The sequence below is a fragment of the Dipodomys merriami genome, unplaced genomic scaffold (genome assembly GCF_024711535.1).
Source record: "Dipodomys merriami isolate MVZ:Mamm:240054 unplaced genomic scaffold, mDipMer1.0.p SCAF_1, whole genome shotgun sequence".
NCBI lineage: Eukaryota > Metazoa > Chordata > Mammalia > Rodentia > Heteromyidae > Dipodomys > Dipodomys merriami.
In genome coordinates this window covers 54,334,024-54,353,973 of record NW_027202270.1, presented here as the reverse complement: position 1 = coordinate 54,353,973, position 19,950 = coordinate 54,334,024, and the positions used below count along the sequence as shown (strand labels likewise).

Here is a 19,950-nt window from a genome sequence, read left to right as displayed (position 1 = left end):
TTTGTAATATCTTAGCAAGTACAGATTCACTCATTTGCTTTCCCATAGGGCAGCCTCCACTTTTATGCAATCTTTAATCTAAGTACAAAGAACCTTTCAGTTTTCACACATTAGATTCCCTCTTATCATCTTTCCCTTTGATCAGTAGCAGTGGTTAACGTGAACCAAAATCATTTTTCCTGTTTCACCTGAATATTTTACTTCTCTCAAAATACTAAGGGTCACATAGCCCCTTTGTTGTATTAAAAAAATATAAAAAACAGCAGAATTTCCTGATATTGTGTGAGAATGGAGACTTTTGGCATAAAAGAAAGGAAATATAGATAAAAGACAGGTTAAGTAAAGACCTTGTACTACTGAATTTGAATTGAAAGTACCAATTTGAACTGAAAAAAGTATTTCCTTTCACACACAGACTTGCGCACACGCATGCATGTGTGTGTGCACACATACAGACACTGACATCTTAGATCTGTTATTGAAATGGCCTCGTAACAACAACAAACTTCCAGACAATAAACCTACATATACTAAGACTATGTGTGGAAATAATGCCACTTCCCATAAAACAAGATCAGCATTCCTCAATGACATGGGAGATCTTAGGTTTGGAGTAGAAATTGACATCTTGTCGTATCAGAGAGTAAAGACCACTATTATCATATCAGAAGGACTTGGGAGGCAGCTTTTAAGGAAATTCTCATCACAAAGATGGAGCAATTTGAGATTAAAAAGGGTAATTGCAATCTATAAATAGGTTTAAAATGTTTGCCTCATAATTAACTTTTTAAAAAAGCCAACAATTCCATTGTGTATATATACCACATTTTCTTGATCCATTCATCTGGGCATCTGGGTTGGTTCCATATTTTAGCTATGGTAAATAATGCTGTAATAAACATAGTTGTGCTGCTAGCTTTAGTATGGTCTTGTTTGTGATCATTTGGGTAAATGAATGGAATTCTGTGCCTCCATCAGAAAGAATGACATTGCCCCATTTGTTAGGAAATGGAAAGACTTGGAAAAAATTATATTAAGTGAAGTAAGTCAGGCCCAAAGAAACATAGGTCCCATGGTTTCCTTTATTTGCAATAACTAGTATATGTCTGAGACAAGCAGAAACGGTCAGATAAGTTGATGTTAAGCGAAATAAACCCCAAGATAAGGACTCAGATGTTTTTTCTTTCTTGCTATTGTTTCTAACATATTTATAAGGTATTTATTTGTTGCTTGCAATGTCCCTCCCCTACGGTATAACCTGTTTTCACTGTATTTGATGTTAGTATAATTTGTGGAGGAGAAGGGAAAAAACAAATTGTTTAAATAGGGATACAGGTGGACCTGTTGCAACAATGAGATGTACAAGTCGTTATGTCAAAAAACGAACTTTACAACTTTGGTGGGGGGAGGAGGAAGAGTGGAGGGAAGATGGGGGAATGGGAAGGGATGATAAGGGGAAGCAAAGGAGGAGGCAACAATACTTGATAAGAAATGTACTCATTACCTTGCTTATGTAATTGTAACCCACTGTATGGTATTTTCACAATAATAATAAAAAAAGTCAACAAAATCCATCCTCTAATTGATGACTGTTGGAGGGTGCCAGTGAAGAAACAATTATTTAGGGATTGCATTAGGCATTTATCCTGGCTTTAACACCACAAAGTAACTGAAATATTGATGGAGAATAACTCCCTGATAAAAATTCCAGCTGTAAATTAATAAACTTTAGGTTTATCAATTAATAAGAACATAACTCAAGTTGGTAGAGCACTTGCCCTAGATTCAAGCCTTGGCACCTCAGAAAAGAAAAAAAAAAGCTTTAAATGTGTGGCTGCTAATAAAACTGAAAGAGAGAAACCTTATTTACCTACAGACAGAAAAAAATAGCTAAGCAATAATCTTTCTAAAATCATAATGAAGCCTGATTTTGGAGTCTCTGATTCTAATTTTTAAAGAGTAAATATGTCAATTTTAGAGAAAATAAAAAGAATCACATTAAGCATTATAATAGAGATGCCATCAGCCAAGTGTAAACTTCAGGAAGATTATAAGATGAACAGTCCGTTTATACCTACAAGTATATTTTAATGAAGGTGATGGTAAATCTCAACATTAAAACATTTTAGGAGATGTACTAGTGAGACAATTTGCAATATGAATCTTATAGCTATAGTATTTGTGGGTCACTTAGAAGTTTTAGCATTTATGATATTATGGAATTATAGTTAAGCACTTTCATTCCTCTGATTGCATTACCATGTTTTTAACAAAGAAGTCATTATATTTTGGGGGAATAATACACAGCATTTGTGGATGAAACAAAATGATGCCTGGGTTTTGTTGTGAGAGAATATGGAAAGGAGGTGGTGCTATAGCTGAAACGAGATTTGTCATGATCTGATAATAGCTGGCACTTGGTGGTTCATTAAACTAGTTGATAAACATAATAGAGAGTTTAAAAAATGGCAGAAATGTGATTCCTTCACACACTGTGCATTTTGCTAGTATGACATAATGACATTCTTGGCTGAGTTTATAAAAAGCTGCAGGCTTCCTGTCCAGTGGTCAATTCATATAGTCAGTTTATGCTGGATTAAGATTCTGACATGGGGCTCAAGCTAATGGATTCTTTTGTGACAGGCGGGAAAAGAAAATGTGATTTAGGGTGGTGTTTCTACAAGCTGTAATTTAAAAGCAAAAGGGAAACACAGAGGCTTTTATATTGCTATTTTCTTCAAACAGATTTACATTTTCATCTTATTCAGAGACAATTTACTCAGTGTCAATCAGCATGAGCAGCCAAACTGAGCACCAGGGCATCATTTTTGCTTCAGGGAAAAGAGAAAAAGAGGAGTGCCACTCAAATAAATTACAGCAGGAACTTATGAATGACAAGAAGCCCTGCTTCACTTCCCGATTTTAGACATCTAAATATGCCCCAAGGAAGTTAACATAAAAACCCAAAATTTTGTCTACTCAAAATGTATTAATTTATTTTGACAGGCCTAGACATTTCTAACAAAATTCTACAGTTTATAGAAGTGATACCTGAGATTTTTATTATATTTTTCAGTGTTATTGTTAAATTTTTTCAGTAGTGTGATACAGAATGTTATTAACTCTCTTTAATTTAATAATATTCATGTATTTGAGGAATAAGATTATTCCCTTGCCTGAATTGGGGTACTTCTTGTTTTAGAGCTATGTGAAGGTCACCAGTTTCTATACATATTTCCTAAACAAACATATTTTAGCTTGACTTTGCAAGCATCTTTAAAAAATAGAACTTTTTTAAAATGTAAAGTCTCATGACAAATTTAGGAGATGGAAATGAGGGTGAATAATATGGAAGTATACTATGTTTATATATAAGAAATGGCATAATGAATGAAACCTAACAAAAACTGTTAACAAATAGGAGGAAGGAGGAGGGAACGGAGGAAAAATGCAATTTTTAAAGGAAGAATGTAATGATGATGTTTGCAAAAACAAAGTTCATAAGAGATCATTGTATTAGGTGAAATAAACCAGGATGACAAAAACTAAAAGTAGGGATAAATTGCCATTTTGAAATGTCCAGTACCCCTGAGCTCTCATGTGAGTTTTATTTCCCTCCATGGCATTTATCAATTCTGCTTCCTCAGCCTCCCAAATTCTGGGATTACAGATGTGTGCCACCACACCCAGCCTAAAAAATAAGACTAGAAAGAAAGAAGATAAACATTTTTACAGCATTCTGAAGTCCACAGAAAAATTACGTGAGAAATATATAGAGTTCCCATATAATCCTACCTGCTACACAATCATGCCACTATAGAGATTACACATCACAATGGCACATTGACAAACCTACAGTGACATAAAATACCTGTCACTGCTGTGATCCACTCCATTTACTAGAAAAAAAATCTTTTATAAATAATACATAAACATGTCATATATATATTTACTTGACATATGTTTCTATTTAGGTACATTGTTGCTATTGTTACTTTGAATATAGATCAATAAAGAGCAAAATAAAGAGCAAATTAAGAGAAACATTAAGAGCAAAATAAAAGCTTTTACTTTACTTTTACTTATTCATTCTTCCATCCTTTTTATCAGAGTTTCTGAATCATTTACCTTCTCTCCAAAGAGTTTCACTTAAAATTTCTTTCAAGGCAAGTCTGCTGATGACAAATTCCCTCAATGTCTATTTGTGGGATAAAAACTATTATTTCTCCTCAATTTTAAAGGATAATTTCACAAAATATAGAATTCTCAGTTTTTTGAATTAACATTTTCAATGTTTCCTACTATCCTCTTCTTGTTTGCATAGTTTCTGAGAAGTCTGCAATTTTCATCTTTCCTCCTCTATTAGCATAACTAAAATTTGTTTTCCTCCTTTGGTTTCTTTTCAGAATGTTTTATTTATCTTTTATTTCCTAAAGTTTGAATACAATGTTCCTAGGATGGCAGGCATTTATGTTACATGGAGTTCTTTGAGCTTCCTGAATCTGTGGTCTGATAGCTGGCATTAATTTGGGGAAAAAATCTTTAAGTATGGCTTTTATTCCTTCCTGACCTCAGTCCTCTCTAGACCTGAAAATAATTGGTAGGACTTTTTTTTTTTTTAGCTCTTGTTATTAATGTGGTATGGCCACTTTAAAACTTCTTGCACAATGAGTTAACTGGGAAGTAGTTTTTTAAAAGTACAGGTATTTAAATCGGTTATTCAACAGAGATGATATACATATACTTTCTTTGATTTCTCACTCACTTCGTTATTTTAACTTCAGGAGGTAGAAAGATTAAAAAACAAACATTTAAAGCTACTCATAAGTGATGAGGAAATGTAAGTGTAGCCAACAGTCACCCCCTCCCTAGATTTGCCAGGTGTTGTTGGTGGCTGGTGCTGCACAGAGGAAGTCTTACCTCTGACTAAGCATGTTAACTGATCAACCATGGGATTCTACGTAGCTTTCTGCTAAATCCTAAAAATTCTTTCTCTTCTATAAGAAAAGCTAATAGTTATTATGCATACTGCAGCAGCACTTGAATATTCCATCAATCTTCACAATGATTCTGGGAGGTAGATACTATTACCATCCTTATCTTAATGATGAAGGAACAGATATGGTGAGATTAAGTAACTTCCATGAATCAGGTGACTGGGATTTTAATTTGACTCTGGCTTCATAATGAGTACTCTTTACACACATGCTGTTCTGCAGTGCAGTATCTTATTGAGGTGCTAGGATGGAGTACCAACCTTATGCATGCTCATCAAGTACTCTGATCACTGAGCTCTACCCATAGCCTTATAATTCCAGTGCTGATACTTTCCTTATCCTAAACCTTTTGTAGCTTCTACAGCTAAGATATAAGTGAAAACTCCTTAGCATATAATCTGAAACTAGGTTTTAATGTACCTCTCTGGCCTTTTCTTTTAGAACTTCATATATCTTTCTGTCTAGTTACACAGAGCTACTAAGACCCCTCAAGGCTGCTCAGTGTTTTCTTGGCTCCATATATTTGTTCCGATATAGAAAATTATTTTTTCCTATTTTAGTAATCAAACCCTACCATATTTCAAACCCCAGGGGAAATGGTCCTTCCTCTTTAAACTTTTATGGTAACTCATGTGAGAATTGATCCTCCCTCTTTTAACTGTTAAAATAATTTATTTTGTGCATCTTACAATACTTCTCATAGATTTGACAGTTTCTAGTACTTGAATATAGGTTTCCTTCCAAAATTCACATGTTGGACCCTCATATCTAGTATGATGCTCAAAATACTGAAGGATAAATATTGATGTGGAAAGTTTTGTAGAAGAATATTAAACATAGAGGCAAATAATTGGAACATGCCATTTAAAATTATATATGTGTACATGTGTGCAAATGTACAGATAACGCAAGTGGAACTATATACAACAGTTATCAGTAGTTTTATATATATTATATATAACGTATCTATCTATCTATCTATCTATCTATCTATCTATCTATCTATCTATCTATCTATCTATCTATCTATCTATTTACCTACCTACCTACCTACCTATCTATATCTAGATTCATTACAACCAGGAAAATGTTAAGAGTGAAACAGGAGTGATTAATTTGCCTGGAACAACAGACATAGACTGAACTCAGTTGTGGCAAAAATGAGAGTATATAGTCACATTACTTGTATTGAGAATACACTCACAGTTTAGTCACTTCATTTTACAAGCCTGTGACATTGCCAACCATTACTTGGAGCAGAAATTAGGAAAGTACCTTGCATCAGACTTTATAATTATGAGAAAGAAGACTAGTGTGACTTTTTGAATATTTTGAAGTGAGGTTTTTAACTATCTCATCCTTTGCAGCTAAGTAAAAGCTAACTTTACCTCAGCATATAGAACTTTAAAGATGGGAGATAGATCATTTCATACAGAGTTTAGGACTTGCTTCTCTATCCCATTTCCTCCAGATACAGACAAACAGGTAGTTTATTGCCTGCTGTCTGTTGGTGTAGCCCTGAATTGAGCTCGACAGGACAGAACAAGATCATGACATCCAAATGAATGTACCCCCCAGGGAAAGGGGGAGAGTTTGGTCTAGGTTGTTTATCTAAGTTTAACACAAGGACCTAAAGCTTTTCTACACATGTTCTAATGTCCTTTTTGCTGAAGCTATTAGCTTCTCTGGATCTGACCAACTTGACCTAGATGCATGTAGTAGGACCCAAGGTTAAGCACCTGAGGATAAATGAGCTGTTGACTTTATAATCCTGGCTAAGGAACTACAGAATTCTACAGAAGAGGAAGACCAACAACATTATCTCAGTAATGAGCCAACTGCACTACAAAGCTATGAGCAGCGACTGTGAATGGATTAAATATTCTTGGACTAGTCTAGTCTAGTTTTTACTTGGACTTGTTTAGACTAAGGAATGCCCTGTGATTCTTGGATACTGAGGAAAGTCAGGGAGCAGGAAGGCTTGAGGAACAAAAATTTAGGTTTCATGTTAATAAAGACAAGTATGATTTCAAACAACGAATGTAAACCTCAAAATTTTCCAAATGATTTATGTAAAGTATAATTAAAAAAAAGACAAACCTGGCCAGATGTCATTGGCTCATGTCTATAATCCTAGCTACTTAGCAGGCTGAGATTTGAGTATTACTATTTGAAGCCAGCCTGGGCAGCAAACTCCATGAAACACTTATCTCCAATTAACCACCAAAAGCTGGAAGTGGAGCTGTGTCCCTTGAGCACAAAAACTCAGGGACAGCACACAGACCTTGAGTTCAAGCACTAGGGCTGACATACACATACACAAAATGACCAGCTATATCTCACTCCTGCAGTCCTTGGTGATGATTGTACTTAATGCAAGCATTGAGGAAACACTAGGGAAGATTCAAAGAAGATGACCAAAAAGTGGAGGGAATTCTGGGCAGGAAAGCAGAGCACAAACTGAGGAGACCTACGGTTCTCCTTACTCACTGGGCTGATGTACATTCCAGTGTGTGTACTGCACGGGCTCAGGCCTCTGCCCTGCGGTCTTCCAAGTGTATTCTCCTGTATCATTTTGGTCTTGGAGAGCTATCCAAAAATAGCTGTCTTTTGTATTCACCACACTACTGATCATACTGGTAATAAAAGCCTGTTCAAACCTAGAAAGCAGAAAAAAATAATTATATTAAGTTTCTGGGTGATAAAAATGTCAGTAAAACATAATGTAGTGTACAGCATAAGCAATTCTTGTTTAAGTCTTTAGAACATAAAGCAGAAAAACACACAAACCCCTTACGTTACTAACAAATGCCAAATAGTGCAATTCCCAGAAATGTGTGAATAAGGAATATTTGACTCTTTGAGACATAAATTTCATAATTGTTTCAAGAAATAAAGTGGAGCTCTGGTTTCACAGTACAGGTAACGTCCCCATGCCCAACAGTATGTTTTTTGCAGTAAGATGTGGCCTGTTTTGTAATTGGCCTCACACCATGCACAATACAATGGTGTACATGGGTTGGGGGCTGGCAGCAGCAGGAGAAAAGATAGCATGCTTTTCTCAATGAGCACTCATCACTCCAGAGTCCAACCAAACCCACACACCATATTTGCTTAGCAAGGAACTAGAGTAGCAATTTTGAGTCTCTTTAATCAGTTTATCCTCATGAGGCATATGAAGCCCTTGGTTATATGTTCAAATGTGTGTGCTTTCCAGGAGGATAAATTTAAATCTGACTTGTCAATCAAAGGTCATATAACCAGGAGCATTTCTCCTAAACACCTGAATGAACTTAGTGTTCATTGATCATTGATCATGCTCTCTTCCCAACATGAACACTATGGACAGTAGAATCTAGTAACCTGATGTATATGCTTCCATATGCATACCTAGTAAGAAAAACTGGAGTACTGAAATTGAACTAACACTGAATTTAAACCTAAGTCTGAAACCATCTTGAGAAATCTCTTTCAGAATACAATCAAGTTAGTAGAATTTTGAAGCTGTGGTGACTTCTGGGCACATCTGCTGAATCAATGAGAAATGCAAGGGCTGATCAAATAGGAAACTAGAGCGAAATTCAAGATCTAAAGATCTAAGGCAAATTAGATATTTAAAATACAACTTCAGATTTATTTGATTACCATGCATTTCTAACTTGCTAGGGGAAGCAGAAGCAATAGGAATAGTTAAAAATAGAGGAATTTCAAAGGGAATATGGGTGGAAAAAAGAAAAGAACAAGAGTAAAAATGTAAGTGCCTTGGGGTCATCACTAATAACAGTAACCACAGGTGTCCATGCACTCATCTTTGAGGGCATATGGGTTTCATCAAAGGTTAGTAAGTATTTTCTGTACTCTTATCAATAATCCAAAATGGTGTGCACTTGAAATTGGAAAGTTTTTAAAACTGCATTGTTGCATTAGAACCTTACATAAATCTGCTTCAGAATGAAAGCATATAAAGCCAAAGACTGCCTAGATTACTCTTGTAAATTTCCTTAGTCTTTGTTGGCTCATGGTCTCATAACATATGATTTGCTTTATTGATGCTCAGTGAAGCAGAGTAGCATGGCTAGTGTCCCCACCTGGAGTCTGAAATTGCAGTGTTGGAGACCAGCTAGGCACTGAACCACAGGTGTGACAGACAGGACCATTGTTCACAGTGCTGGTGCTAAACTCAGCAGGCTGGTTCTTCCATTACTTTCTATTATACCATTTATCTGATTATACAGCAAAATGACCTTGAATGTGAACTTGGCCTTGGGTATCATTATGAATGCAACTGCTTTGTCCTCTCTCGGTTATAGATTTATTTAGTCGTTTCTGGTTGTGTATTTTATATCCATTTAAAACAACAGAAACCTGCTTTTTTGAGTTGTTAGTGTATTTTTAAGTAGCATGTATCATATTCATACATTAAATTCTGAAACCTTCAAATCAAAACAAACTTCAAATTTTCTTAGTCCCATTTACAAAATAGCAAGATTAGTAAATAAATTTGACAAATGGGTATTTATTCTAAATACAGGAAAAAGAATTAAGTCTGGATAATGGATTATGATCTCTTATGCATTTCCAGCTGGCAAAGAAACTAGAGGATATTTTATGCTCTTTACCATTTTCAACCAGTGAAAGATTTATGAAAACTAAAATCTAAAAGATGACCTTGTAAAGGCTTTTCTGAAGAGAGAAGAGGATTAGTTAGGAGAAGAGACAAGATGGTATTGTCATTTTTTAAAGTCTGTATTCTGGTACTTTACTTGACCTTGTCCCAATGAGATTGCTTTTATTGTATAATTTTAAAGAAGATAACTATTTTTGTGTCAATACTGGGACTTGAACTCAGAACCTGGGTACATTCTTTTTAGCTTTTCACTCAAGGCTGATATTCTAAAACTTGAGCCACAGTTTTACTTCCAGATTTTAAGAGGTTAATTGAAGCTAAGAGTCTCATGGATTGTCAGGCACAGTGGCTCACACCTGTAATCATAGCTACTCAGGAGGCTGAGATCTGAGGATCACAGTTCAAAGCCAACCCAGAAAGGAAAGTTCATGAGACTCTTATCTCCAAATAAACACCAGAAGACTGAAAGTGGAGCTGTTGCTCAAAGTGATAGAGGGCTAGCCTTGAGCAAATAAGCTCAGAGACAGCGTCCAGGCCATGAGTTGAAGCCCTATGAGCAACAAAAAAAAAGTTGGATTGACTTTCCTGCCAGGCTGATTTTAAACTGTGATTCTCAGATCTCAAATTCCTGAGTAGCTAGGGTTATTGGCATGAACCACCAACACCTGGCTACTAAAATGTATTTTAAGGTAGAGAGTTGTTTTATACCACCCAGTTATGATTAATAAATAAATTCAGCAAAGCTACCACCAGATATAAAATCAATATACAAGGATAAATTGCATTTCTCTCTTAAAAATGAAAAATCCGAATTAGTAAATAAATTTCACTTATAATAGCATCAAAAAGAATGAAATATTTATGAATGAATCAAGGAAAAAGTCTTATACATTAAAAACTTTAAAACATAGATTAGGAAGTGGCGCTGTAGCTCAAGTGGTAGAGCACTCGCCTTGAGCTGAAGAGCTGAGGGACAGCGCCCAGGCCCAGAGTTCAAGCCCCACGACCGACAAAAAAAAAAACCAAAAACATAGATTAAAGACACAAATAGAAAGACATCCAATGTTCCTGGTTTGGAAGCCTATTATTAAGATTCTACATCCAATGCCATCCCTATCAAATTATCAATGAGTCTTGCAGAGATAGAAAAATTAAATTTGAAAGTGTGTGGAATTTTCAGGGACCTTGAATAGTCAAAATAACCTTGAAAAAAGAAAACACAGGGGAAAAAATTCATGACATTGGATTTGGCAATGATTTCTTGGATATGAAATTTAAAACACAGGCAATACATTAACAAATGGATAACTTGGACTTCACCAACATGAACAGTTTTGTTCACCAAAGAACTCTATCAAGAGTGAAAATGTAGCCCTCAAAATTGGAAAAAATATTTGCAAATAATATACCTGATAAGGAATTAAAACACAGAATATATGAAGACCTACGACTCAACAACAGAAAAATGAATATACTCAATTAATGAGAAACAGACTTGAATTGAAATCTTTGTAAAGAATTTATGCAGATGGATAAAAGAGCATGAGAACATTCTGGTCACTAAGGGAAACACAAATCAAAGTCACCATGAGATATCAAGTCATACCCAAGAGGATGGGTTATTAGCAAAATGAAAATTACCAGAAAAATAACAAGCATTGGCAGAATAGAGATGCTGGAACATTGTGCACTTGTGGTAGGAATGTAAAGTGTCACACTTACTAAGGGAAACTATGGCAGTTCATCAGAAAACTCAAAATGGAATCACCATGACCTAGTAATTTCACTTTTAAGCATATAAGTAAAGAATTAAAAGCAAGGAGTTGAATTGTTCAAAGTGCTATTTTTCAGAATAGTCCACAGTTGGAAAAATCAATAAATAAAATGCAGTATATTTGTACAATGGAATCTCTTTTTCCCTTCTGTTTCTCTCAATGTATCTCGCTGCCTCCTCCTCCTTTTGTTTTCTTCCTTCTTCCTCCTTCTTCCTCCTTCTTCCTCTCTGTCTCTCTGTCTCTCTGTCTCTCTCTGTCTCTCTCTCTCTCCATTCTCTCTCATTTGTTGTTGCTCAGATAAGTTCTTGCTCTGTAGTCTAGGGAAGGCTTGAACTCCTAACTCTTCTGCCTCACTTTCCCAAATGCTACTGAGATTACAGGCATGTACCACTATACCTAGTATACAATGGCATTTTTTGCAGTACTGGGGTTTTAACTCAGGGCCTTATAATTGCTAGGCTGGTGTTCAACCATTTGATCCATACTTCCAGCTCTGTCTTTTGCTAGTTTTTTTTTTTAAATATCAGTTCTTGCAGTTCTTACCTAGCCTTTAAAGGAAAGAAATAGTGACATATGTTAGAATGTGAATAAACTTTGAAGACATGCTAGGTGAAATAAATAAGGAACAGAAAGGAAAATACTTTTTGATTCTACTTATATCTACTCTCTAGTGTGGTCATACTTACAGAACACTAAATAGTGTTTGTTAGGAGCTAGGGGAGGGAAGAGCTAGGAGTTAGTGCCTAATGAGTACAGAGTCTCAGAATGGGAAGAAGAGAAAGCTGTGACACTGCATGGTAATTGTATTCACAGTCATGTGACTACACTTACCACCACTTTACATTTGAAAATGGCAACAATGCTAAATTTTAGCATATATATATTCTCTGTATATACAACCACAATCAAAAAGTTAACTGCAAAAAATGTTTCTGGATATATGGTTGCATGAAAATGACAGAATTATAAAGAGTTTGAAAACAATCTAAATTTCAGCTTAGCAGAAAATGAGATATGCAGAATTTTTCTTAGCAAAATTCACAGAATCAAATGTCATTTGTGCCAGATTTCCCATATCTGATTATTTCAAGATTTAGATATATATACATTGAGAGAATTATCCATGGCAACTTCGAACATTTCTACATTTCGGTTCTGGAAGCAAAGTGGCCAGGCTTGAAAAAGTTTTCTAACAAAAGACCAACCAAGAAAATTATGCTACTTAACAATAAGGGTCTTTTTTTCTTCTTCCCCTGCCTCTCTCCTGCAAAGTGTTAAAAAGTCCTAGACCAGAAGCAGTTGTCTGCTAACAAAAGAAATAAGTAATTTGTAGCAGGTGGTTCTAATTGTGCCCATCAAACCTGTCACTCCTTTGTGCAGAACAGTGGAAAATCAATTAGCAACTACAAGGCTGGATGCTGGAGAGTGACAGCAGAGTCTTAACTCAAACAGGAAATCAGTAATAGAAGAAAATGATTTCCAAGGCTGTTAGTGGATGCTCCTGGGCATGAGGAGACTTTCCATCTACTGCCTGGCCTTCTCAGACAAAAGATACCACTAGAGAACATTCCAACACAAATTGTCACTCAGAAGAGCATTTCTTTCTTGTGGGGGTATGAATGAGTGAAAAACCAAGAGCATGTGGTCCTTCTTTTCCTTGAATGGAATCCTCTGGTTGAGTCACTGCTTTGGGTGCAATCATAGTTGTGGGGTGGTGTGCCTGGTGCTAACTGATTTGGAGAGATGCCACATTATTGCTCTTATTGAATCCTGCAGGTGTTGTGGTGACTGGATGCATGCCAGCAGAGAACAGTTCAGGTGGCCCTGGATGGCCTGAGATTACCTATGCTGTAGCTCTGCTTTTGAGTGGCACTATACAGGAGTGTGACTGAACAGAGTTTATAAGGAAAAAGTTCCAAGTGTCCACAACATCATCTAGTCCCAATTTTGGAGAAATAAAACAGACTTTGTCCCTGATACTACCATTTGTATGCGGCCCCCAAAGCATAGGAAGAAGAGGAAGCATGTGACTTGTAACAGCTCTCTGCCTTGTTCTGGGCCATTTGGGCACTATTAGCATGTGTAATGCTACTTAGAGCATGTTTGTGTATCCTGTGTTCTCCCTTGCCTACTTGTTCCATGCTGCTGTTCTATGTCAGCTGGTGTGCCACAGAGGCTCTAGCAATGACACCAAACCTTTTATTTCTTCCATCCAGCATGTCAGTGTTTAATATGGTGCCTCTTGCCAAATATACAATAAATAATGTTCAATAAACTCTTGACTACTAATTTTTGCATGGTCAGATAATATATGCAAAGCAATGAACTCTGTGTCAGATATGTGACAGGCACTCAATGAATCTTAAGTGGAGAAAGAAAAGAAAGAATGGAGACATAAAAATAAATGAAATAACAAGACTTCTTTTCTTCAGTGTAAAACATAATTAAATCATAATTGAAAAGATCCTAGAATCATTGGAAAGACTCCTGTTATGTCTTGCATGGATTTGTGTCTGGGAGACTTGTAACCTGTGCTCTAGGAAACTTTGAGGTGGCCCAGGAAGCCAAGGGGGATTGAAAACAAATATACCTATGTCGTAGCTCTGCTTTAGATTCCAATTATACACGAGTGTTGGATGGTGAGCACAGTTATTTTGTCAACCCAAAATCTGAAGTGTTCACAGCATTCTCTTACATCTAGTTTTGTAGAAATGAAACACAAGTTTTGCACACTCATACATATAATGTTTACTGGCAGCTCTACCTGGGAGAGGAAAAAGCAGATTTAAAAACAATGCTGAGATCCACCAAAGGTAGCACTGTACCCCAAAGAAGGCCATGCATGTAGTTCATCAAGTGCTGTCAATCTACTCCTCTGTGCAAGCAAGTACGCACATTCCTATGAAGAGTTTGGAGGAAAGACTGGAAAAGAAGACTGTAAAGTTAGAGGGTGAGAGGAGAAAGGAAATACTTGTGGCTTTGAATGTTGACTTCCAATTGGGGTGAGCCAAGAAAAGATAAAAGAATCCCTCAGCAAAGCAGATATATGTGTGAAGGGTCTCTAGACAAACCTAAATCCCAGTTTCTGTACTTAGGTTTTTTTCCTCCTCCTCTTGCTTCTCTTCCTTTTCCTCTTTCTCCTCCCTCTCCCTCTTCCTCCTGCTTTCTCCTCCCCCTTTTTCTTTTATTCTTTTTAGTTTTCCATGCCTCCCTCCCTCCTTCCCTCCCTCTCTTCCTCCCTCCCTCCCTTTCTTCCTCCCTTTTCTTTTTCATATTAGTCTCACTATGTTGCCCAGGCTGGTCTTGAATTTGTGCTCAAGTGTTCCTCTTGCCTCAGCCTGCCAAGTATCTGAGATTGCCAGTGTAAATCATCACACACGGCTATTTGGTAAGGCAATGGCCCAGGTGCAAAAGCAAATGACTCATGCAGGTGTGGTTTCCTGTGGCATCAGAGAAGAGTTGCCTCCTGCCTCTGTCCTAGGCATGGAGGAGTCAGCCTCCCAGCTCTCACTGTTCTTGACATTGATAGTTCCACTAGGCTACCTTCCTCAAGCTGTTTTTGTCCCACATTACACACCTGTACATGTTGCAAATTATGTGGATGTAGACTCTCTGTCAGCATTAGGAGACACCTGTGCCTAGAGAAGCCGAATGCATAGCTAAGAAGCAATGAAGCATTTACATACCCTCTGCATTTTCTTTATATTTTTTCCTACTTAAAAGCCTACTCTGTGCAATTAAATGCATTATATCAAAAAGATCCTGTTCAATAGCATATTTTTTCCATTACAAAATTAGAAAATTAAGTCTAAATACAACCACATGCATTAGCAAAGCTAGATAATGAATACATCTTCTTGGAAAGAAAACATCACCTTAAATTTTACTATTTGTCATTCAAAAATCAATCTGGCAATAACATTAGAAAATTGAAATTCATCTCAATAAGTACATTAAGTGATTTAATACTCTATCATACACCACACCTTAAATTGTGACAAGTTTTTTTTTTATTATAGCTGGAGTTTACCATTCTGAGTGACCTCCTGTCACAGAATGGACATGTTTCTGTGAGAAAATGTTGAAAATGTTGACTTACCTGTTTGTAATGGTTGTAAGTGCGGGAGGACAGTAATAAGCACTGGAGGCATGGTCAAAGCTTCGGAGGACTGTGTCAATCTTGTAACAAAATCCACCATGTCTTTCCCATCCCTTAAAAAGTGAAATCAAGGGCATAATCAAATATATTAAATACCAAGAGATCTTTCTTCGCATATTCTTACTTACATAACTTTCTTCTCTGACTCACTCAAAATTCCTTGAATTTTTGTCTTCTTATCACTGTGTCCTATATGGCATTACCAATAGCTAAAGCCACTTTTATATTTACATAGTATTTATAATTTAAGTTTCTTCATTTAATAACTTAAACACAAATTAAGATGAAGGTGAAAATACCACAAAACGAAATAGAAAACCCAAGCTGGGCATGGTGGCACAAACCTTTCATCTCAGCTAGTTGGAAGGTAGTAGCAGAACAGTATGTACCCATATGTATGAGTCTAAGTTAGCAAAATCTTCTCTCAAAAACAAAAATCTTAAAATGTGAAAGGGCTAAGGGTAGGGTTCAAGTTGTAAAGTTGCAAAGCATGTGCAACTGTCTTGGGTTCAATCCTCACTACCACAAAAAGCAAGACAAAAAATATAAAATTCCCAGACAAGCAAACAAACAAACAAAAAAGAAACGAGAGGGACACTCACTCAAGACACGGCTGTCTTTCTCTCCTCAGACTTGCAGCATTGCATACAAATGCCCCTTATATTAGGGTAGAAATTAAGAATTGTTGGTGCTGGAGACAGGATGCATGTGTTTGAATTCTGGCTCCTCTGCTATTCTATCAGCTTTATATACTAATACTGTGTGCATTTCAAGAACTGTATTGAATTGCTCCACATCTAGTTTTCTCTTCTGTGAAATGGAGATAATGGTAATATTCATAGGTCTGTTGTGACAATCAAAAGGAACCAATGAGCTGGGCACTGCTGACTCATACCTGTAATCCTCACTACTTGGGAAGCTGAAGTTGGGAGGATCGTGGCTGGCTCCAGGCTAGCCTGGTTATCCATGCAGGACTCCTTGTCAACCAATAGCTGGAAATAGTGGTGTTATGCCTTGCATCTCAGCTATGTAGGAGGCTGAGATTGAGGAGACTGTGGTGGTTCTAGGTCAGGCAGTTAGAAAAGTCTTTGAAACTCCATCACAATGAAAAGAATTGGGCATGGTAGTAGTACATGCTTGTTTTCACTGTTATCAGGGGAGCCTAAAATAAGTAGATCAGGGTTCAGATGCATTGATAGGTAGGAACTGAGACACTAACTCAAAATATAACCAGCACAAAAGAGGGCTGGAGGTGTTGCTTAGAGGGAGAGCACTTGTTTAGAAGCATGAGGCCTTGAATTTAAATATTATTATTTTCCCCAAAACAAACACATACACACACCTAAAGAAAACAGAAACAAAAAGGGAGACAAGGAAGGCAGAGATCTTAGAGTAGAGCCAGAGAACTGGTATGAGCAAGAAAACATATATTGATAATGTTGTAGATTTTCAACTTCCTTTCATATTGATTGTTTCATGTCTTCTAACTGATTCATTCATTAACTAAAGGGTCATTCAGGCCTGGTACCTGATTCTGGTGTAATCCAATCAATTTAGTCACAGTTAGGTGATAACAGTTCTAAATAGTGACCAAAATACATATACACATATGCATACATAAATACATATACACGTATATGTATATATACATGTCAACACACACAACACACATACATATTGCTAAATTAGCTGACTGGCTTTTAGAAAGGAAAAAAATTTGGCACACAGACAAAAATGACAAATGTGTAGCTCTGTGGCTTACTCTGGGGGTAAGGTAGAGCAGCTCTGTTCTTGAAACTCATGTGGTACAGAAGACATTCACTATATTTTAACTGAGTTGTTTTAGTTCTTTTTATCCCACATAATTAAACAGCATCACTTATATCAACCTATTTTTTTAAACTTATTCATTAGTTTTATATACTTTTCATTCTGTGACATGTCAACTCCTGCCAGTTTTGTGTAGGCATAGACTGCTTTCTAGAATACTTCTTGAAGAAAGACACAGTTTTTGTGGTTAATTAAGAATGCTTGAATCCAGAAATCAGCGATTTCAGTTCAAAGCACCTGCAGATGAGAGGTGGGTCACAGAGTTTCATCATCCTGCTACCCAAGGACTGCTGGGGTCCCCTCTCCTTCTGCCCTGCCCCAGCCACTCTGTGATTGACGGCTCCAGACAGGCCTCTGAAGGCATCACTGAAGGACAGGGGCAGGGAGGTTAGACCGTGTGTGCTTGGAAGGAGAGGTGAGGGAGATTGACAGTTTGACCTTTCTGACAAAATATTTCTTATTCAGTAGTGATTTTGGAATAATGCACTGCTTAGAAAACAAAAAAGTCCAAGAAGAGAATAATTTGAAGTAAATGAAGGAAAGTAGGTGTGGCATGACAGAAACGAAAAAAGACTATGACAGGCTTTTGTCCACATAACCAAAGTGGGGGGATCACTAATTGTACGGCTAATCTTTTGTGCATTAGGCATTGTATTTTTGTTTTTGTTTTTGTTCTCTTGTTTTTGTGGATTGTGGGGCCTGAACTCTGGGCCTGGAGAGTATCCCTCAGCTCTTCAGCTCAAGGTTAGCACCCTAGCGCCACAGCACCACTTCTGGCTTTTTCTGCTTATGTGGGGCTGAGGAATCAAACCCAGGGCCTCACATATGCAAGGGAAGCACTCTATCACTGAGCCACCTTCCCAGCCTGGCACTGTTTTATTTTTAAATGAAATGATGATAACACTGAAATGACTGGTCGTATTGTCCAATCTCTAAAACACGACTGACAGGGGAACATATCATTTTATTCCCCTTTGCTTTGGAATAATCAAAATTGTTGGTTTGGTTTTGATTTCATTCCTGGTTGGCCTCCATCTCCTTATCTTCCAACCTCAGCCTCTTGAGTGCTGGGATTACAGGGGTGTACCATCATGCCTGGTTTCAAGACTGGTAATATAAATTTACAAGTGCAGGCTGCTTAGAAAGCTGCATTAAGCAATCAACTATAAGAAAGGAACTTTTGGAAATTATATTTGTAGGCTGGTAAAAATAAAATTAATATAAAATTTCCCATAAAACTAGTGAAGTAATTTTAGACTCAGAATATTTTGATACTAGTAATGCTAGCTAGCAAAGAGCAGCAGTGGAGAGCAACAGTTGCTCTTGCTGTGTAAGAAGTTAAACACTCTTTCAACCACATAAAAAATGTTGAATTCCCTTGACAGCCACAGTATGGTAGAGATTAGATCAATGATCATCTATAACAAATTCAGGAATAGCAATTCTTAGATCAAATGTCTGGTGACCTGTCAACTATGGAACATATATGGTTCAGTTGGAGTATGAGTTTAGTTCATATATTTATACATCAATTCATAAATAGAACATTTATTTTTGGCAGATATATATCACTGTTTAGTTGGAACATAGTAACTGGATTAGGAGAGAAAAAAATCAAAGCAGTGATGCATAAATACCAGGTCCAGGACATTTTTGAGAATACTATATATAAATAAAGTTTCTAATGAAAGAGAAAAAGAGAAAGGGAAGAAGAGGGAGAATGAGAAAGTACAATGAGAATATTGATGGGGAGATTAGGGCCAATATTAAATATATTCAAGAAACTTAAAGCATAATTTTCTACTTTTTAGATTTAAGCCTAACGTAGTCTTTTATTTCTTTAAAACACCCAAGATATGTTGTCACTACACTAAAAGTATTTTCATAATGTCTTTCCCAAGTAACAAATATATTATTTTCTCTATTTTTTTCCTATTTTAATATTTAAGTGTAAGAAGGGTGACGAGGAAGCAAGAGGCTGGATAAAAAAGTTCAAATTGGGGGCTGGGGAGGTGGCTCAGTGGTAGAGTGCTCGCCGTGCATGCCTGAGGCCCTGGGTTCGATTCCTCAGCACCACATAAGCAAAAAGAAAAAAAGCCAGAAGTGGTGCTGTGGCTCAAGTGGTAGAGTGCTAGCCTTGAGCTGAAGAGCTGAGGGACAGCGCCCAGGCCCAGAGTTCAGGCCACACAACTGGACCTACCCCCCCAGAAAAAAAGTTTACATTGTGCCTTCTAGGCCTGTGTTCTTTTTCTGACATCCCACTTGACAACTATGAAAACCATGTGTGATGGAACATCATAGGAGATGCACTGAACAGATAGAATAATAGGATCATTTACATTTTGTAAACTCGAAGAAAGTAGACTTAGGTCAAAAAAGCATGACACAGCAAGGATACTTCTGAGGACAAATCCTTCTGGTGTCTGTAGCTGATAACTGACTTGTAAAAAAATACAAAAAAGCAAAACCCCCTCACATTCAAAAGAATGTGGGAAAGAGAAAAGGGAAGGAAGGGGAAAAGAGAGGGAAGAAAGAGCTAAGGGGAGCAGGGTTGATTTATTC

General features: G+C 36.8%; 1 protein-coding gene across 1 annotated transcript in view; it reads right to left on the bottom strand.

The window, feature by feature from the left end:
• Pla2r1 (phospholipase A2 receptor 1) overlaps positions 1–19,950 on the bottom strand; it is a 116,588-nt gene that overhangs the window by 53,568 nt on the left and 43,070 nt on the right. Inside the window, 2 exon segments of the mRNA XM_070022392.1 lie at positions 7,488–7,657; positions 15,499–15,611. Coding sequence (XP_069878493.1) covers positions 7,488–7,657; positions 15,499–15,611 — 283 coding nt within the window.